The 22,387-nt window shown below is 38.8% G+C and overlaps 1 protein-coding gene across 1 annotated transcript in view; it reads left to right on the top strand.

Moving 5' to 3' along the window:
* The first annotated feature begins 5,751 nt into the window (after window positions 1-5,751).
* INDH (INDH1(iron-sulfur protein required for NADH dehydrogenase)) overlaps window positions 5,752-22,387 on the top strand; it is a 222,342-nt gene continuing 205,706 nt past the window's right edge. Inside the window, exons 1-2 of the mRNA XM_089378728.1 lie at window positions 5,752-6,048; window positions 6,176-6,323. Coding sequence (XP_089234854.1) covers window positions 6,016-6,048; window positions 6,176-6,323 — 181 coding nt within the window. The 5' untranslated portion in view covers window positions 5,752-6,015. The remainder of the gene's footprint in view (window positions 6,049-6,175; window positions 6,324-22,387) is intronic.

Raw genomic sequence — 22,387 nt, forward strand, 5'->3', positions numbered from 1 at the left:
CAGGGATAGCTGCAAACATAAAAATGGGAATGGCTTGCAAGACCGCTTGTGTGAGCACAAGTCACCCTGCTAAGTTTAAGGATCTGCATGTCCATTTTCTGATTTTGTCCTGAAGTTTATTTAAAATTGGTTCCCATATTTTCTTGCTGAGAGGTTTATCAGTAAGAGGAATGCCAAGATATTTCGAAGGCAACTGTTCCCTTTGAAAACCAAGAATCCTGGTAATGTTTCTCTGTATAGCAATATTAGTGTTAAAGAAAAAAACTTTGGACTTGTTTAGGCTTACCTCTGTACCTACTGCCATAGCAAAGTCATTTAAGATATCTTTGATTGCCCTAGCTTCCCTGACTGTGGGTATGCCCTGCAGCATAGTATTGACTACAAATTGTTGATGAGTGTTAGCCTCTCCATCCAGGGTGAGCTTGATCCCCTAAATTTGACCTTCAACATTAGCCACTTTGATTGCCCTGCCTAGCCCTTCCATGATGAGGACAAAGAGGAAAGGGGAGAGCGGATCGCCTTGTCTGATCCCTTTGGAAGGTGTGAAGGTATTTGAAGGAGCTCCATTATGCTGAATGGAAAAACTGGTTGTGGTGACTAGTGCCATAACCCATCTTATCCAATTCTGTTCAAAGTCGTATGCTTTCAGAGTAGCTCTGATATAAGACTATCTGAGTTTGTCATATGCTTTCGCAATGTCCAACTGAATAATCATGCCTGCTTGCTTGTTGCTTTTGAGAGAGAGTACCACCTCATGTGCTTGGATGATGTTGTTGAGAATTTGTCGTCCCTCCACATAGCTTGTTTGCTCTTTCAAGATGAGGGAAGGTGGTAGGGGCTTGAGTCTGTTGGCTATCACTTTGGAGATGATTTATACACCACATTACATAGGGCTATGGGTCTAAATCCATCCGGAGTCATAGCATTTTCCTTTTTGGGGATTAAAGCTATGAAGGAAGCATTCAGTGCTTTCAGAACCTTTTTGTTTTTTGTTGAGTCCTCCACAACCTCGAGGATGTCCTATTTGACTGTGTCCCAGCATGCTTTGAAGAAAGCAACATTGAATCCATCCGAGCCTGGTGCTTTTCCACTTTGCATTTCCTTGATCACCTCACTGACCTCCTCTTCCGAGACTAGCCTATTGAGATTATGATTGTCCTCTCTAGTGACCAACTTGGGAATATACTGGGTGAACCGATCAATGAACCTAGATCTATTCTCCATTGGCTCCTTTGCAATATTAGAGAAGTGTTATACAAGATTTTATTCCATGTCCTTGTGGGAGACAAGCTCAACCCCCTGAGAATCCTTAATCTTTGTGATTCTATTATGTGCCCTGTGGGCCATAGTGGACTTGTGGAAGAACTTAGTATTTCTTTCTCCCTCTTTGATCCATTGAATCCTGGATTTCTGTCTCCAGAAAGTTTCCTCTTGTAAGCATCGATCCTCCCATTCTTCCTGCAAAGAGTTTGTTAACTTCTGCCTCTCTTCATTGAAGCCCTCTGTGATATTGATCTGATTGATATCCTGGAGTTTCTATTTAGTCTCAATTCTAGCCTTGAAAATATCGCCAAATTCCTTTTTGTTCCAAGCTTTAAGTTTGGATTTAATATATTTCAGTCTTTGCTGGAGCATGTGCATTTTAGTGCCCTGAATATTCAGATCCTCTTTCCACCATTTGTCAATGTTACTAGTGAATTTGGGGTGTGAGAGCCAGGCATTCTCGAATCTAAAGGGCCTGTTCCTCGGAGTACCCATAAAAGTAGCTTCTAGCTGAACTGGCCAATGATCTGAACCCCCAAAGCGTAGAATGGATGATGTGATGGCTGGTCCTGTGAGGAGGAGATCCTAAAAAACGATAAATCTATCAAGTTTTGAAGCCACTTGAGAAGCCCCTCCCCTTTTGTTATTCCACGTGAAGGTTCCATTTATTGTCTCAGTGTCCACTAGTCCCATGTTCATGATGAAATCTTGGAAGGCTTCAGAGTCTCTGCCTAGCTGTTTGGTGCCTCCTTTTTTTTTTCCGAAAGAGATCTTATCCAAGGCATATTGGGATATCGTGCTCTTAGATCTTCCAAGGAGGTAAGAAGCTTGAGTTTATCCGCTTGCTTTTGAGGTCCATAAACATTTGTTATCATGTATATCTCTTTATCACCTACAGGACTGCACACCAAAGATAGATAGTTCCTGGATGCTTCAGAGTCCAGGATTCCGAATTTCTGTGGATCCCACAACGTGAGAATCCCACCTGCCGAGTTGTTTGCCTTAACCTCTAAATACTCATACTTGATTAACCATTTATTATGAATTTCTCTTATTTCCTCCATTGAACATTTGGTCTCATGAACAAAGATCATATCTGGTTTTTCTTCTTTTATTCTGTTACTCAGATTCCTTTATTTCCTTCTACTACCTAAGCCTCTAATGTTCCAAGTTGTGAGCTTCATTAAGAAAGGTTAGTAAAGGAGTAGCTGGTAAGATCTTTCATCTTACCTGAGTTAATCAGTAGTTTTCCACGTTTGTTTAGCAGTTCATTCTTTCTTTTTCTTCCTCTTTTCCTTCTTGAGTTCTTTGGAGATTGTGCCTGTGAGTTCTCCATCATTTTAACCCCACTCTACCCCTGGCTTTCGTGGTTTCTCTTGACACCAGTTCCCTTCGATTGTGCCCTCCATAAAAAGAGCTGTTGAACTCGATCATAGTCATCTTTTGGCAAGGAGTCCACTCCTTTGTTCCTGTCTTGTTCCAGAAATAGTTCTAGATCTAGATTTTCCCTGTCTAGAATCTCCTAAAGTTCATGGTCCTCTGTTCCTGCTTCACTTGGAGTCATCTCATAGTCTTTACTGATTTCCATGCCACTTGGAAGATCCTCCTTCAGCTGGTTGTTTATTGTGATATCCTCCATTTCAGCTTTCGTTTCCTGCTCCTTGGATGCGTTCTCCCTGTCTTGGACTATCTCCACATTCTCCTCTACTTCCTATAGGATTTTGAAACTATTGTGTCTTGTATTTCTGTCTTCACTACTTTTCTTCTATGGTTGTTTACCCCATTTCCCTTTGGCCCCCACCTTGGTAAAACCCTCGTGATCTCTATCCAAAGAGGTTTTCCCATTGCCTTCCATACTGTTTGTTGGGCAATCTCTAAATAGCTGGCCATGCTCATGACATTTGCGGCACCTAAAAGGTATGTGCTCATAGCCCACCGTTTGCATCCACTCTTCATCATATACCTCTAAAATTATTGCTTCCAGAAGGGCTCCAGATAGATCCATTTCCACACATATTCGGGCAAAGGAGGTATATTTACCTTTGAGAGTTGCCTCTGATATCTTCAGAAAATTCCCCAGCTTGTTGCCTATGGTTTTCAAAGATTCTAATAGCCAGTAATCCAGAGGTAGTGAGTATAGTTTGATCCAGACTGGTACAGAAGTAAATGTTTCACGTTCTGGGACAAAGTTCATCATCCATGGTCGCATGTAGAGTCCTACTGCAGCAAAGAAATACGCCCCCCTTCAAACACTCTGTCTTTATCCTCTAGGTTTGCGAACACTACCGTGAAGAAGCCCTTAGAACCCAGATGTAAATGTATTTCTCCCTTTGGCTTCCAATGGCTTCTAATCCAGATGTGTAATGCCTTTTCGTTGGCCATAACCCCATGAACTTGCAGATAATCGCATGTTCTTTCATATGATCCCTGTGCGCTTGAATCGCTAGATCACTCAATATGACCCAGGGAATGATGCTCGATTTGGGTTTGCAGACTCCCTTGGTTCTTGTGGAAGTCGTTTTTCCGCTGCCATCTCCCTTCCCCATTTCTTTACTCGTTTCCTGTTGATTCCCTTCCTGACCCTGGGTTCGTTTCTTCCAACTGTCTCCTTGACCTTTTCTTCTGAAATCTTTTCCAACGGTTTTTTGAAATGCTTCCCTTCTGCTTCCTTGCCTCCTTCTGTGACTACCTGACTATAGGAGGGAGCGGCGCTCCCCCCTGCGCGTGCCGCCATGGAACCCTAATTCAAAACCCTAGCTTCAACTTCGATCCTCGTTCAGGTTTCGCTCCCCCTTTCCAAGTCCTCCACAACCCAATTCGAGCTTTTCTTTAAAAAATTTATCTTTTAAAATGTTAAATGATTAATTTAAAAGTTTTTTTTTTTTTTTGGAATAAATTTTTATAAAACAAGTACACTGCAAGCTATTCTCCGAGCTGTAACCTTCTCTATCAATGTTTCACTTAGCTTCTTCATGTGTCATTGGACTTTGGACTTTGCCTTAACTACAATAATGAATCTCCACACAAGCGATCCTTCTTACCGCTATCAATTACTTTTTGCATAAAAGACAGGTACTGAGCAACAATGTTACATGTTACACTTGTTTTACATAATTTGTTTACATACAAATAATGATTGGGTGATCAAGTCGATGGACATTTTTTATAACTTTATATATATATAAATTTAATAAAATTAAATTACATACATATAAATTTTTAATAATATTAAATACATACATATATATAAATCAATACAAATTCATTTCAATTTTGAATTTATCAAACATAGTCAAGAAGTTAATCTTTTTAAATACAAACGTTTTTTAAACTTTTACCTAACAAAAAATATTTTTGTTTTCAAGAAATCGATTATTTTCAAATATGAAATAGATCTAATTCAAAATTGAAATACATTATTTTCAAAATTAAAATAAATTTATGTTTATATAAAATGTCAAGTGGGTGTAGCTTGAGTGCTAGGGAGGAGTTGCTCTTATCCTCCCCAATGGGGTTCTAGTCTCACTGAGCTTAACATGCTCGCTCCTTGGGAGTAATTTCTACATGAAAGATAACTAGTTCACCTAGACACGAGTGTGTTTTCCGATATAGTGAACCACAGTAAAAAAATTTAAAAAATTACATTTATATAAAACTTTGTTAATACTCATGTAGTATACATCTTTAAAATAATCTTCTCAAAATAATTTATAGTAATTAAAATTACATGTATACCTTACCTTATTTTAAATTTACACATTTTTGCTAAAGGAAAGCAAGTGTTGGAGTGCTCTATAAATCCAAGTTAGAAATCAAAGCCAGTGAAGGGAGAACATTTAAATCATTTTGCATATAGAGGGAAAGTTATACCTTTTGATATGACCAACATTATTGACATAATATTTGAATGTTACAAATTCAAAACTAGAACGAGGTAGAGTTTGTACATGTTTCATTAATTAATATTAGTTTATTGTGATTGGGCTTGAGAGATAGGCATCTCCATATCATAAAACCTCCAAATAATCATTTATAGGAGTATCTCTAGATATTTTTTAACCTCTGTCAAATTACGAATTCCTTTTAGTATTGATTTGCTAATCTCCTCATGGGATGACCGAGTGGTTGGCACGATAGGATGTTATCCCCTCCACTCAATTTCACATCCCATCGGGGATATCTTTGGCCAATTGTGATAAAGTTTAAGAAGTAGGTTCCCCCACCATAGTGGAGTCTTATGACTCTAGCTAAATTATAAATTCCTGATAAATTTGATTTGTGGGCTGGATATACTCTTGGTGTTATAGTATTATCAACTAAATTTAATGAGTTGGATATACTCTTGGTATTATAGTAATAAGTACTAAATTATTAAATCGATAAAAAAAAGAAAAAGAAAAAAGTTGACGTGTATAATAGCTTCACCCAATTTTTACGTTTCAGAAGAAAAATGAGTCATAGCATGAGGTATAAACTAGGAGCAAAAAGGTACCTCATTGAAAAATATATGAACGAGATCACCCATTAATATGCGTAAGATATGCTTGGAGGACCAGGACCAGTAGAATGGAAGCAACAAACCCAGTAACAAAAAATTCATGTGTTGGCCACAGGAGACCTTCGGCTCGCTACATGTACATAATTGGTGACAACACCAGCCTTATACGAGGCTGACTCTCTACTTTTCAGTCACTGCGATCCTTATATGAGTATATCGAGCACTGTATTAAGCACACATCTAAAATACCGAAAATGAAGTTACCATGGAGCACTGTCACTCACAAGGTAGTGGGTTATTCTTACTCCTGCCTGTTCTTTTTGTCTCCTTATATTTGTTCTACTATGCATTTTCTTAAAATAAATCTGTCTTAAAATGGCTTCGAAATTAATGTATTTATGCGATGGGTTATAGAGACTTAGCCATTGGAGCAGGGACAGAGGAATAAGCAGCAATTCCGAGAAAGGAAGGCCACCGTTACATAGGCCTGCCATTGACGGGGTCAAAGACATAATAGCTGTTGCCTCTGGAAAAGGTGGAGTTGGCAAATCTACCACTGCAGGTATTTTCATTCTTTACAGACTTTTCCAAGCATCAATCTAGCTTACAAGTAGATATGACATCTGTAGCATCTGAATAAATACATTTTCACTTTCAGTTATTGATTTTAGTGTCAAACCTAAAACCTCTACAGGAAGTCTCAAAAAAAGCACTGCCCATGGACTGCTCTGTACTACTCATACATGAAGCAAACATATAGCCTAAGAATTATAGGAAACCTATTACAACCAAAAGGCTATTAGCTTACTGAAAATTGTCTCCATAAAAGTACATATTCTTTTCGTTTGGAAATAAATCTTTGGCAACTTCTGGGCACTTCCCCCACTGTGAGCATGCTACAGAGTATAAAGCGGGCATTTTAGAGTTAGTGCTTCATTGCACATATAAGTTCATTCTTCAGGAATTGAACTGGGGACCCACACAACAAGCATGATTACCAGCAACATCCTAGTAAGTGCTGCCAACCGATTGATCTAACTGGCACTTTCCCCCTTTTTGGTACCTAGTGCAATGTTATCAGATCTGGACCAGGGCAAAACCTATTTGTGTTAGTTTTTGAGCATTGGACAGGTGTTCTAGTCTCGACTTTGGTCAGAGAGGCTAAAAAATACTAGATCTCTAGAACCCAAAAAAAGTTTTAGGAGAAAACACCTAGAGATGTCTCAATTAAGTTAATTGATCAATAATTAAATGTTTCCTAAGTCTAACTTAGGAAAAGTCTATGTTGCACGAAACTTCAAGGAACCTGATGTTTCGGGCCATACACGTATCCTAAACTCTGAAACGTGGTCGAAACTCGGCCGAAACTCGACCATCATGTAATCATCTATTAGAGTTAAGATAGACTTGTTTTTCCTTCTAAATTGTCATCTATGGGTCTTATTCCCTTTTTTCTTGCAAGATAATGTGTTATTCACTTATATATATACGATGTTTCGGCTGACGTTTCAATCGACGTTTCCATTTTTGGGAGGTGATGTTTTTAAATGTACCCGTTTTGGAAACTTTGAAACATTTTGGCGTTTCGTGCAACTTAGGGAAAAGTGATTAATTAACATCAATTAATTGAGAAATGTGAGATTTCTCTAGAAATTCACATGGATCGAGTTGGAGATGATCTTAGCCATTGATGAGGGTCTAATCATGGCTATTGGCAAGCCATCAAGAGATTATAATAACAACTCAATGGAAATGGAGAAGATACACTATAGAGGTAGAGTTCTGTGGCAGATCGAGCTATCCAGTAGCAGCAGCAGAGCATGGAAGAAGAGTTCAAGCCAGGAGGGACACAGGAGTGAGAGGGAGTGGAGACAACGATTCCATAGGAGTTTCTAGTTCTGGAGAGGTAGTAGCAAAGACGCCAAGTTATTCCACTAGAGGTTGTGCAGGGTACTGCGCAGACAACTTTAGTGTAGCAATTCGATTGAGATAAGCAGGGGGTTGATTCAGTGGTTAGAGGTCGGGATAATTTTCCAGAGGGCCAGAGGATCACTTCCAATAGCAGCAACAGGCAGAATGACTTGATCAGAGGTAGATTTAGGCTGTGTGTGTGAACTTTGAAGGTCTGCATAAGAACTGCGCAGGGCCTGCATAAGGGTTCTTGAGGGCCAGTTATTTTGGGGTAGGTTGTGCCGGGATTGCTTGTGGAGAGAGAGAAAATTCTCTCTAATAATTTTGGCCTGATTATTTCCTGAGGATTGCCAATTTTGGGCATCCAGATTGTACTCATATTTTCACTGCTGCATAATAATAATAAAACCCTTATCCGCTGCACCATTTTTCCCACATTGGGTTTTTTCCAGGGAAATTTCTCAAAAAAACAGTGTTAATTTTATTGTGTGCGCGATCTATATTTCTTAGTTTCAACATTTTATTTTCCCTAGTGTTTTTATGGTGAAAATTGCAGTTGTGATTTTTCTTCATTGTTTGCCGTAGCAAATAAACTGCACTTAATTTTTAATCCGTTAGAAGAATAATTTCCAGTTGCAGTAATAGACTTGAAAATTTCACATGGTATTAGAACAGTGTTGAAGATAGATTAAATGCTCAGAATCGAAGAAGAGATTTGTGCAGGTTTAGAGGGAGTTTTGCAGCACAATTTCTAGGTCTACGGAGAGGGCTAGCCAGGCAGTTCGAATTGCTGGGCATAGGGTTCGATTTCCAGTTGCAGGGGTAGGAAAAGTTTGAACAAGCTTAGTAGCAATTCCAGTAGGCAACGGTGTTGTCGGGAAACAATTTCGGTAAGCAAAAATGGGTGCAGTTGGTTTGCTGCAGTGTTTGCAGTAGCAGATCAACATCAGATGGAAGAGAAAAACACACATTGAGGAATTTCTCAAAGGGTTTCCAGATCAGGTTCCAGGAGGAAATCTGTGATTTCCAGTAGCAGAGACAATAGCAACTAGTGGAATTGCGCATTCCAGGAGAGAGTGCGAGTAGCCGAGTAAGCAACCAAGCAGGAAAGGGAGGAGATTCCTGTTTATTTTCCCATTGTGAGTTTTGTTGAAAATAGCCTCATGGGACTTCGAGATCAAGATTGGCTAGATGGAGCCTCAAATTATTATATCTGGAAAGCCAAAATGTCTTTCCTACTAGATGAGCATGGTTTGAAGACATATGCAGAGAGAGTTGTAGCTGTACCAATAGACTTATAGTAGCTAGGGAACTATAATAAAGAGATGGCCAAGACAAAGCGGTTGATTCTTGATGGCGTTCGAGATCATATAGTCTCACACTTAGTGGCCAAGAATACGACCAAAGAAACGTGGGATGTAGTTGGTAGCTGTTTGATGATAAGAACACTAATTATAATAAAGTGAAATAAGAAGCTAACCAAATTAAGTAAAAATACATCACAAGCAGTTATCAAAGTATGAGAAATCACATAATCTAGCTGCCCCTAGATTTCTCAACATGGTATCAGAGTTAAGGTGACAAGATAAGAAGAGGAAGTTTGAAGATTATCAATTGAAGAAGGATACATAAGGGCAGAAGCACAAGGAGATCATCCACACATAATCTTGAAGGAAGGAACTAAGGAACATCAAAGAGGACTTCTCATCTCAAAGGATCACATCATCACAAGAAGAAAAAGACCTCAAGGACCCTACCTCCACTCAAAGAAAGGAGGACTATACATTTGAAGCATCTTGAAGTCTCCATATTCTACATTTCTACATCTCAAGGAAGCGAGAAGAAGCATTGCTGTCATTATCAAACCAATCAAGGCAGTCTCCCTCTCTTTGAAGCGAGAATCACATCTCAAGTATATTTGAAGAAGGACATCTCTAGAAGAAGAAGTATTGTCATCTTCAAGGAAGCAATCATCATCAACTATCATCAAAATCAAGAAAGGCATCAAGTTGAAGATATCATAATCAAAGAAGCATCTTCACTTGACAAGTAAGTACCTTTATATTTATGTTTGAATCTTCTATCAAAATGACTTCATTCTACAAGGAGAGCAACAAATTGGTTGGGTCATCAAATTTCCTTGCATGGAAGAAGAGGACAGATTTGATCCTCATAGTGAATGAAGTTATTGGACATGTTAAGGGTTCAATCACCAAACCATCACAAGAAGCTCAAGCTCTATTGAAATATATGAGAGGGGAAATAAGGGCCCAAAGAATCCTTATAAAATCAATCAAGGATTCCCTCATCCTTCATGTAGCAAAGTTGGAGAATTCAAAAGAAATCTATGATAAGCTAGTAGAATTGTTCTCCGTAAGCACTGCAGGAGAATTTATATCTTTGAGAACCGAGCTATACAAGATGAAGGTATCAAAGGAAGAAGGGATAGCCTCATATCTTATGAGCATGTCACAAATAAGAGACCAACTACAAGAGTTGGGGGAAATAATGTTCGACAAAGAAATGACCACTGTTGTGCTCAATGCACTACCTGATGAATGGGGCAACTTTGTATCAAGAATCTATTGAAAGAAGGAAGGCACCCCCATTTAGTGAACTTTGGTCATTATGTAAGATTGAAGAAACCAAGTTGAAGACAAAAAACGACGTGGGATCAAACGGACAAGTTCAAGTATTTGCTGCTATGGGTAGGAGAAAAGGAAAGTTTGGGAAGTTTGGTCCTCAGAAAAAGAAGAAGATTGATATGTCAAAGATCTAATGCTATGGATGTCAGGAATATGGGCATTTCAAGAGAGATTGTCCTAAACTCAAGAAGAAAAACAAGAAGAGAAATGAAGCCCATGTCACCGAAGAAGTAGAACAACCTGAAGAAAGAAATCAAAGGAGGAAGTAAAGGATCTCTACTATGACTAAGATAATCTCCTTCACTTAGTTCTTTTCGGTTTTGTAAAAGATAGTTATCATGATAGGAAGCATCACAAGACTGATAGGATGCATTAGAGCTGAAATAGAGATGACCTCATCATAAAAAAGGATAGCTAAAGTAAAGTTCTATATGGTTGTAGTAGTCATCATGATAAAAATAAAGTAATTCATGGCATCTCCATTAGAACCATATAAGGAAAACCATAGCAGCAATATATATGGTTGGAAGAAAGTCATCTAGCATGATAGAAGGTAGAAAGGTCATCATACATCATCATTATTAAGGAGCATTTGCAAGATGAGGATAATCAAAATCCTACATTGGAATCTTCATTAGAAGGTTCACCTCTACTTGGAAGAAGCAAGTGTCTTGCTGATAGTCTACGATCCACCTTGTGTGGGCTCCACTAGTAAGGTATGATGACGAGGATGTGCAACATGTCAAGTTGGTTGAAGTAATTTAATCTTCAAGCAAGGAAAGGAAGTTGCCGAAGGAAGTCTAGATGATCACATGAAGAGGTATGTATATTTGGAAATAGATAGATAAAGTCATGTCATCATATGGTTGCAGTTAGAATGATTGAATGCTCTATCTAAATAGCATGATCAAAGAAAGAAAGATCTATTCCTGTAGAATGATGTATGCAGGCATATGCGTTGAACTAGTTCACATATTGATAAGATGAAATCAACATAATATGGCCTCATATGGAATATGAGGTGGTTGACAAGATGAAGGAACCATGTATAGAAGTTCTCGGGGAACAATATGTGAAGAAAGGAAGAAGAATTCGTGAAAAATGCAACTATAGTCTTGTAAGATAAGATATGTGATCAACATCCGATAATTAGAAGGATTAGCTATGACATCTCCATGGAAGAAGAAGGTATGAAGACCTTGATAGGTATGTTGGAAAAGGAAAAACCTTGGTAATATATGTTTTGGAGATGGATTCATACACGTGTAGGATGTTGATGTTGCGAGAAACTCTTGTCATGATGAAAGACCATCATAAAAAGGTAACTTTGATTTGATGTTCATTTTGATTTTTGAACAACATCTGGCTGGGTTGAAACAGGGCTACCAAAAGAAAGTTGTAGATGTCACTTACAACTAGTACTCATGGAAATAGATGGAAGATCTTGAAAGAAACATGACTTGGAAGAGATAGCTATATGAAGAAAAGCTAGATGTGGACTGGAAGGTCACTTTCTGATGAAAAGAAGGATGACATGACTATTAATTCAACCTTATGGTCCGTTGAAGGAAGGTGATGGATGGCCGATGCCCTACAGAAGTTGTAAGAAGATGAAGACTCCATGATGATGAAGAAGAAGTTCATGACATTGGAAAGAGGTGCCCTTCAAGAAGCTGATAATACCATGATATCCACCAAAGAGTAGAGAGCTGTTGTTAGAGACAAGTCCTTGGTTAAGAGGGAGCTTGGACAAGTCCATAGTTAAGAGAGAGTTTGGATAAATCCTTGGTTAAGAGGGAGCTTGAGTATATTTCTTTTATAGAAGTGAGTATACCCTCGCTAGTTGAGAGGGAGAGATAGACACATCATTCTTGTCTTCATGTTATGAAGAAAGAATGGAGGATTGGGTAAGCATCTAAGATTGATTCCGATACTCTTTGAGGATGTGGTAGGGCATCCAATAGGCAAGAGTAGTTGAAGAGGAAATTCCTTGAGGATGTGTTATTCCAAGACAGGAATTGTCCTAAAAGGACATAACCTTTGAACACTCGGGTGGGGTATGTGCCTTGAGAGACAATGATGGTGTCTATCAGTCATTGGTCTCGCCAATATTGTGCTTTGATCTTGTGGAGAGATAGAGCTGTTAGTCGTGGCCTTACTATGTGACAATTTTGGTTGGTATGATGAGATGCTCTGGTATAAGATGATAATATAGCTTACTAATTCGACTCTTCTTATGAGAATTCCTTAGTCTAAGAATGTCCAAGTACTTTGTATGGATTATGAATACCTCCCTAGTTAAGAGGGAGTGTTGAAATATGTAACTAGGTTCGGTCTTCATAATGACATATGTAATCATGATTTTATGTATTTGATGTAAAGAGAAAAATAAATTTATTATTGTCATTCTTGAGGCATGGGTTTCATGCTCAAGAAAAAATTATTTATAGGTCAAGCACCCATTGAATGCTTTTAGGGCTTGTCATTGAGTCCAGAAGTCAATTGAGTCATTGTCATGTATGGAAGACCCTTTTGGGCATGTTACATCTTGTAAAGAAAATTTATGTAAAGTCAAAAGTGTCAAATAGACCCTCCAAGACCTTATCATCATCAAAAGAACAAGTCGGCCTCTATGAATGGACAAGTTAGCCTACAAACAACAATTCGACCTAGAAAGAAGCCTATATATAAGAAGACTTTGACCTCATTTGAAGATCGTCCAATCAACTCTCAAGAAGTTTGATCTAAGAAAAGAAGAGGACAAAAAAAGAAGCCAAACACCTAACAGAGAAAGAGAAGGAGAAAGCGAAGTTTTTGGGCTAATGTCCTTCACACATGCGAAAGAATTAGGGCATCAATTCTAGCAGTAAGACCGAAATTGCAGCTACCTTAGGACACTGAAATTAGGTGTGAAAAATACTAAGTTTTCAAGCCGAGTAGTCAAGAAGGAGAAGGCTATCCAAGCGAAGAAGAAAAGGAAGCAACCTCATCATTATCATCCCACACGTGCCATCTAGGGTTTCTGCAGTCGAAGTTGTAGAAAAAGCTATTGGGGGTCAAAGTTGCTGGAGAAGCTGCTGGGGGTCGAAGTTGTTGGAGAAGTTGCTAGCTGCAAAAGTCGCTGAGGTTGAAGTTGCTAGAGGAAGGATTGACTTACTCTTGGAAGGGACTTTGACAAGGGTCCTAGGTCTTGGAATTCGTCATTTGAAGTTCTATAAGAAGAGAAAAATTCTTGTGGGTTTTCCTCTCAAGAGGAATGGTTTTGGCCTCGGCTGATAGGCTATATCTTGTGTCCTCTTATCTCATTGTTCTTTATTTTTTGGTAGTTGTTTGATGATAAGAACACTAATTATAATCAAGTGAAAGAAGAAGCTAATCAAATTAAGTAAAAATAAACCACAAGCAATTATCAAAGTAAGAGAAATCACCTAATCTAGCTGCCCCTAGATTTCTCAACAATAGGGGCCCACAATATTCAGTAGCAGTTGGATCAGTGTCAATTGGCGCAGTCAAATCTTGAGGGACAGTTGCAGTACTAGTTGCAGTCAAATGCTGAGGGGCGCAGAGCAATTACATCACATACAATTACTCAGTGGACAATGCATAGGCTAGTTGCAGTTAAAGACTCAGGAGATACATGCAAAGCCAATATTGAGACACAGTTGATTTAGGATTGGTTCTCAGTTGCAATAGTTGCAGCAACAACAACAACATGAGATGAGTTGCAGCGTAGAGCAGTGTTGGCAATAGTACAAGAGTACAATGCAGTGTTAACAGCAGCACAGATGCAGGTTGGTTCAACTCAGAGTAACAGATGAATTAGAGTTGTGCAGTGGCAGATTGACACAGTTGTCAGATATCAGCAACATGTATTGGCTACAAGGCATTGTTGAAAATTTCACAGCTCAGGAATGAATTTCTAAAAAATAGAAATTCTAAAAATAGAATTTCTAAAAGTAGAAATTCTAAAAATAGCAAGTCTCAAGTATGTCTTTCCAAAAATAGTAAATCACCTTGCATTAATTTGTAATCAAGTATTGTAGATGGAAAATCCCTTCCGATCATCAATCAATCCTAATAGTTCAATTTCGACTTAATCATCAATATTATCATTATTATTATTATTATTTTTTTTATGATACTATTACATAATTATTAAAAAGAAATTCAAGTCTCTCAATCATGGTTCTCAATAATGTTCTCTTACACTCTCTTACTCCCATTAAAAGACTTGTCATAAAATATCTTATGTATGTCATAAAAGATTCCTCTTACAAGGCATGGCATGCAAGATTTCTCTTACACACTCATTAAAGGCATGTCATAAAAGATTCCTCTCACCCTCTCATCTAAGGCATGTGTTGCCTCTCCATAATGGAATTCAAATTGTCTCTCCTTAATGGCATGAATTACTCTTCCCTAAATGGAAAATGTAACTCCTCATCAAGGCATGCGTATTGCTCCTCCTTTATGTGAATAATTCATTGCTCCTCCTATATATGTGTTTCATATCATCTCACCTCACTTACTTGTGTATTGTGAATTCGAACTTGAGAGAGACTTGGAGAGACTTGATGGAGATTGTGAGAGAGAGAGACTTGGAGAGTAAGCGCAGAACTTGGTGAGCAAGGTTGATTATGTGTTTTCTTTGGTTGCTGTTACCAGTGATTTTCATGCTACAACTTGTTCAGATTTGGGTGAACTTTCTCATTCTCTTGAATTTTCATTGTACTTTGTATCTCTGCTAAACTATTGATATGTAATATAAGAAGAATTTGGCTGGGTTTTCCCTTGTGGGTTTTCCCTGGTAATTGGACCTAAATTCTTTGCGTCCCATTGTGTTCTTGGCCGTCTTCTGTTGTGCATATAGTTATATGGTTTATGTTCTATCTACAATTGCTTAACTAATATTGCAACATAAAGAAGTTTTGTAATAAGTGATTGTTACAACATAGGACATCAGAATTTCAACATGGTACCAGAGCTTTGGTGAAGACAAAGTCCATTTTCAGCTCTCTTTCTGCTGAAATATATCTTGTTGTCCGCTCCATTTCCAACTCTCTTTTTGCTGGAATATTTCTTGTTGTCCGCTCCATTTCCAACTTTCTTTCTGCTGGAATATCTCTTGATCTCTGCTCCATTTCCAACTTTCTTTTTCTACTGGAATATATCTTGTTGTTCGCTCCATTTCCAACTCTCTTTCTGTTGAAATATATCTTGTTGTCCGCTCCATTTGCAACTCTCTTTCTTCTGAAATATCTCTTGATGTTCCCTCTACTTGCTGTTCGTTTTCTGCTGAAATTTCTCTTCCCTTTTGCTGCTGAAATATTTCATTTACAGCTGAAATATCTCTTGCTATTTGCTGCTGAAATTTTACTACTGTAGTTCTTCCAAAATTTCAAGGAACCTAAGATATTATAGTAATTTTGCATGTGTTTAATAGTTGTGGTTTTAGTATTTAATGATGCATACAAAAATAAAGAGTAGTTTTACTTCTGTTTATGCATGTGCAAGAAAGTGTTGTCTTGAAAAGAAGTATAATGCATAGAAGGTTATGAAAGAATAACTGATAGAAATTGAATGTTGAAGATAGGGGGATTTTGACTCTCTCACATTATATGAGAAATGTCATAATCTTATGGGTTTTGGTAATTTTGATATTAGAGTTTACTAACAATAGTGGTTGTAGGTAAGAATCATGACTTTTGCAAAAGATGGAATGATAGTTTTCTAAACTAACCTCTTTTGCAGCGATCAAAGATGGATTATAACTAATATCATTGCAGGCAATGAAGTCAATATGTATAATTATTATTACATGCCTTCACTCTGGGATCAAGATTTGAAGATCTTTATAAAATCAATGGAAGACCTATCCATGCATTGATTCATGATAAGTAATCATCAATATAAATTGTGGCACCGAAAGTTCACTCATCTTCACTATAAAGCATTACCTCATGTGAGAAAGATGGTTTCCGAAATGCCTGAGATTAGAGTGGATCATGATGGAGTTTGCCAAGTGGTGTTCAAGAAGATGCATTTCTTTTGCCAATGACATATGATTGATGGATAGTGGTAACTTATAGAGGCCAGATCAAGAGGGAGCTAACAACTTCCTTCAATCCAAAAAAGAAGAAGTGTTTTCAAGTCTTATGTTGCGTCACTGTTCTTGTTTAGATTTATCTTTATGGATCATTAATCATTCCTCCTGCATGAGTATTTGAATAATTCTTTCACTAACTTCTTGATGAAGATGCGATCAAGAAAAACAGATCCTGAAGATCATCAGGGTGTAGAATAATGCAGGAAGAGTAAACTCTAAGAGGAAGCTGGTGCAAGGATAATGAAAGAGCCACTCTCACATCTAGAAAAGAAAGAAAGACCTGCCTCATCATCAGTCATACTTTCATTATGTTTATTTACTTTTCTATTATTGCTCTTGCTCTGGGATCAACAGGTACATTTGATGAATGTGAGAACCAAGTCCTCTGTATTGAGATTGAGGAAGATGTCGAGCCATCCCATGATTTAAGTGGCACATGAAATGGACAAGAGCTCAAGACTTCTGCAAGGAAGCTGGAATCAAGAAAAAGACCACCATACCATATAACCCAGAACAAATTGGGCACTTAAGGATCTTTGACTGACTTGTCTACTTTCATGTGCCAATGGAAAAGAGTACCAAACTGGAACCTTCAGGTAAGAAAGGTATGATTATTGGCTATTGTGAAAATTCTAAAGCTTACATATTATATGTACCTAGACAATGAAATATAGAGTTTAGCAGAGATATAACATTTGATGAAGATGCATCTCTTTGAAAAGCCATAGACACTCCTCCTGCTAATGTTGGAAGCCAGAATGATGCCTTGGATGCACGAGAAGATCCCAAGCCTGAGCTTGATATTGCTGATGAACCCATGGATCCCATGGACTCCTTGGATCCTTCTCCATGTGTTAGAAAGAGATAATTATGGCTTCGTGACACTTTACAGGATGTTGATAGACATGCTACTCCCTGAGGAACCTTCAGAGAAAGCAAGAAACCATGCCGGTTCCAAGGAAATGTTGTAGCCATGAGCAACATTATTCAAGCTGAACCATGCACTTTTGAAGAAGCAATGAAAGATCAAGTGTGGAAAGATGCAATGGATGAAGAATAAGAGTCCATCATTCATAATGATGTATGGGAAGTGGTTCCAAGACCACAAGGTAAATCTTTTTTGTTTTCTAAATGTTTGTATAAAATTAAACATGGCGTCGATGGCAATATTGAAAAATATAAAGATAGATTTGTGGCCAAAAGTTTTTCTCAGAAAGAGGGAATAGACTATGATGAAATCTTTGCACCTGTTGCCCGTTATACAACCATCTGATCTATTATGGCTCTAGTTGCTAGCCAAGGATGGTCTCTTCACCAAATGGATGTGAAGACTGCTTTTTTGCATGGCTTCCTCAAAGAAGAAGTATTTGCAGAGCAACCACAAGGCTTTGAAGTACATGACCGGAAAAACCATGTGTGCAGACTGAAGAAAACCCTATATGGTTTGAAGCAAGCTCCAAGAGCTTGGTATCCCACATTGATAGCTTCTTGATGAAGATTGGTTTTACTAAAAGTCTTTCTGATCCAAATCTTTATTTCAAGACAGCCTAAGGTACGCCTTTTGCTTTTGGTATTATATGTTGACGATTTATTTATGACCAATGGTGAACCTCTTATTCTCCAATGTAAGAGGGAGTTAGCTTCTGAACTTGAAATGAAAGATCTGTTGAAGAAAGTGTAACTAGGTTTGGTCTTCATTCATAAATATGAAATGTACTTTTGATTCTTGTGTTTTGTAAAACAAAAAAAAATGATTATTATTATTATTGAGCTTGGGTTTCTTGCCCAAGAAATTTGTTTTATAGGTCAAGCACTAATTGAAAGTGCTTCTAGGATTGTCCTAGGTCAAGAAGTCAAATAGGGACATTGTCATAATATGAAGACCCCATCGGGCATCTTGTAAATTGTAAAAATAATTATTTTTGTATTTTACTGAGCCTTCCAAGACCAAGTCGGCCTGCCAGCCTGTCAAGTCGGCCTAGAAGCTAGAATTCGTACCCCTAGAAGACCTATATATAGAAGACAGTTCGACCTCATTTGGACACATTCATTCCTCTCTCTCTCATGCGAAGGAAGAAGCAGAAAAGGGAAAGCGAAGAAGGCAGAAGAAGGAGAAGAAGTGTTTTGGGTTCCTCTCTCTCTCTTTCTCTCCACACGTGCGAAGAAGAGGGCTGAAATTCTGCAGCTTTTCGCTAGGGTTTTGTTGTGGAGGTTCAATTTGGTGAAAAAGAGCTAAAGGAAGGGCCAACAAAGTCCCCTTCTAGATCTAGAAGACAAATTAGGTCAAGTGAGGCAGCTGGAGGCAAAGAAGAAGCAATTCTAGTCCACACGTGCGAAGTAGCTGATGTTGCCGGGGGGCCGAAGTTGCAGATTCTCAGTTAGGGCCGAAAATCTGTGGCTGGAGGTCGAAGTAGTGTTGCCGGAAGAGATTCTGCTGGGTTTGGAAAGCAAAGAAGCAAGCACATTCCTGAGAAGCTGATCTTGGTCTTGGAAGGGCTTCATTGTTGGTCAAGGGTCTTGGTATTCATCAATAAAGAATCTATAAGAAGAAATTGAAGGGTTTTCCTCTCAAGTGGAGAGGTTTTGCCCTGGCTTGGAGCCTACATCTTGTGTACTTGTATCTTGTTGATCCTCTTGTTTTGGTCGCTGTTTGATGATTGAAGAACACACTATAATAATAATAAGAAGAAGATAATCCTAATAAGAAAAAAGACATCACAAGCAGTTATCATAGTTATAAGAATCATTAATGTCATCTTGCCTTAGATTCTTCAACAAGATCTTCATTTGATGCACTACTTTCTGGGTCTTGAAGTATGGCAAAAAAACTTGGTGAGATTTTCCTTTCTCAAGGAAAATATGTTGTCAAGCTGCTAGAAAGATTTGGTTGGACAAAATGTAAATGCATGAATACTCCAACGGAGATGAACTTCAAAAAGCTGTGTGGTAAAGCTGTAGGTTCTGATTTGGCAAATCCCTCTGAATCGACCACTGATTGGGGCATTGATGTTCTTAGTGAACACTAGATTGGACATATGTTTTGCGGTTAATACTCTGAGCCAATATATGATTAAGCCATCATATGCAAACTGGATTGTTGCAAAGCATGTGTTGAGATACTTGCATGGGACCATAAATCTTGGATTGAGATATATTGCTAAAAATGTAAGACTTCATAGATATATTGATGGTGATTGAGCTGGTATCTCTGTTGATAGAAAGAGCACTTCTAGGTGTTGCTTTAGCTTGGGATCTGCCTTGATCTCTTGGATGAGTAGAAAGCATAAGTCTATTCCACTAAGTACAACTAAAGTTGAGTACATTGCTGCTAGCATGGCCAACTGTGAGGCAGTTTGGCTGAGAAAGCTTTTTGGGGAACTATTTGAGCAAGTTCTAGACACAACAGTTGTATATTGTGACAATAAGAGTGGGATTCGTCTTGCAGAATATCTCGTGTTCCATGACAAGTCCAAGCAAATTGAGATCAAATATAACTATATCCAGGATATGGTGCAGAGAGGAGCAGTGAGACTCCATCATATTGTGATTGATGATAAGATCGCTGACATTCTTACCAAGCCTTTAAAGAAAAGAAAGTTCTTGTTTTTTAGAGAGCATCTTGGACTTATGGTCGTGACCCTTTCGGGAAGCGGTCACAGCTGATCGAGAACACTGAGTTGCCTTTCCCCCTATCAGAGCTCACAAGATTAGGGAATGATGACAGAAAGCTCTTGAGTATGAGGGACCTCTTGTGTAGTATGTGCCACGAGAGCAGGCCTCAATATGCATCCGACCCACAGTTTGGGACGTGGGAAGAGCCATCTATCCGGCCAATAGGTGTAGCGAGACTTGCCTGTGTGACTTGTCTAGGATGCAGGGGTTCCACCACTTGACGTTTAATGAAACTTGGTTGTGCGAGATCCTTGTCATATGTTGGCAAGTGGCTCCCCCAAGTGAATATAGGGTGATAGATTAATCTCCCCTATTGTCCATGTGAAATTTTATCTATTGCAGCTATTGGAAATTATTCTTTGAACTCAAAAATTAGTTATGCAGTTTATTTGCTACGACAAATAACAAATAAAATCATAACTCCAATTTTCACCATAAAAATATTGCGGAAAATAAAATACTGGAAATTGAGATATTCTAGCACACACATAATAATTTTGACATAGTTATTTTTGGACAATTGTCCCTGAAAAAACCCAACTTGGGAAAATCAGTGTAGTAGATGAGGGTTTTATTATTAATATTCAACAACAATTCTGAGTACAATAATTTAGATGGCCAACTGGCAATCTAATCTGAGGAAAATACTGACAAAAATATTGTGAGAATTTTCTCTCACCCCACAACTATTTTCTGCCTCCAAAATAGCTTCCCCAGCCTCTGCGCTGAGCTCCTTGCATCACCCTTTGCGCTGGGCTTATGCTGGCCCTCTAGAGATTTCAGCCTTCCTTCCTTTGCCTCTTTTGGGAAATGGAAATCTTCCTCCTAGAATGCTACTGCCCTCGTCTTCTAGCTGCTCCTCACCCTCTGGCTCTATCTTCTCTGCTAAGTTGTTGCTTCTGAGAAAATCGAACTGCCTGGGCAACTGAGTATCTACACTGGATAATTTCTCCATCACCACATCGACCTCTTATAATCCTTTGTTGGAGCACCAACAACCAAGATTAAAACTTAATCAATGGCTAGGATCATCTCTGGATTGATCCGTGTGAGTTTCTAGATGATTCTTGTTGGAATTTCTAAGTCTAACTGTTAGAAATCCTTCCTGTACTTTCTGGTTTATTTCTTCCTTCTTCTTCTGTTAAATTAACAAGTTATTTACCATGTAAATACTGAAAATAAATACAAGTACAGTCTCAACACATACAGATCATCAACTGAAGGAAAAACAAGCACACAAGTGACACCGTTATTTTTGGACTAATGTCCCTGGAAAAAAACCCAATACGGGAAAACTGGTGCGGCTATTTGAGGGTTTTATTATTAAGTAGTTTCAGAATACAATCTGGGTGCCAAAAATGGCTCACCCAACAGAGAATTCCCTCGGCAGTAGTACCTCTCAGTCGAAGACAGATATCAGCCCCAATCTGCCCCACGAAATCTCCCAGTGTCAACCTCTAGGGTCTGCGTCAGCCTCTCAGGCCCAGAGTCAGCCTTTCAGGCCCAACGTAAGCCTCTCGGGGCTCTGTGTCAGCCTCTCAGGCCCAGCGTCAACCTTTTAGGCCCAACGTCAGCCTCTCAGGGCTCTACGTCAGCCTCTGGTGGCTCTGCGTCTCCCATGCTGGCCCTCCTCAGGCTCTGCGCAGCTCCTGGCTTCCTCTGCGTGGTCTCTGGCTACTTCTACTGGCCTCTAGCTGGCTCTGCGTCAACCCTCTCCCGGCTTCTGCGCTGATGCTCCCGGTACTATCTTTGCCTCTTTGCTACTGCATTCACTGCCCCTCAGCTGCAACTCTGATCACTCTTTTGATTTCCTCAGCAAGCCCTGCTCCAGAAAATCGAATTCTTGATCAACTCGGTGTGTTCTCCAAGTGTCCCTCAAGCCTCTTCTTATACTTTTCTCGTTGACAATTCAACGGCCGAAATTTAGTCCCTAATTGTTAGGATATTCCGACACATAGGAAATAGTTAAGTACAACTTGGTCTAGTATAGGGTTAGGTATAGAGTTAGGTAAAGTGTGTTTCTTTACCGTTATACATTTTGTAACTTACAATCCGACGGTCACGATATGTAGTGATCCGACGGTTCATTCTCTCCTCGGTATTACCGACACTTGATCCGTGGCTTGACACCCGATTGGTCCATGAATTCTATTTAAAGCGCATGGAGGGTCATTTGTAGGGTGATCCGTGCATGAGAGAAACATATGTAAATTTTCATTCTTTTATTAATAAATTGCCTGAAGTGGCCACGTTGGCTCAGGCCGTGGACTGTTTCCCTCTTTGAGGGTTTTA

This window comes from Pinus tabuliformis, chromosome J, assembly GCF_031772625.1.
Source record: "Pinus tabuliformis cultivar Carrire ecotype Pingquan chromosome J, CPIR1, whole genome shotgun sequence".
Classification (NCBI taxonomy): domain Eukaryota; kingdom Viridiplantae; phylum Streptophyta; class Pinopsida; order Pinales; family Pinaceae; genus Pinus; species Pinus tabuliformis.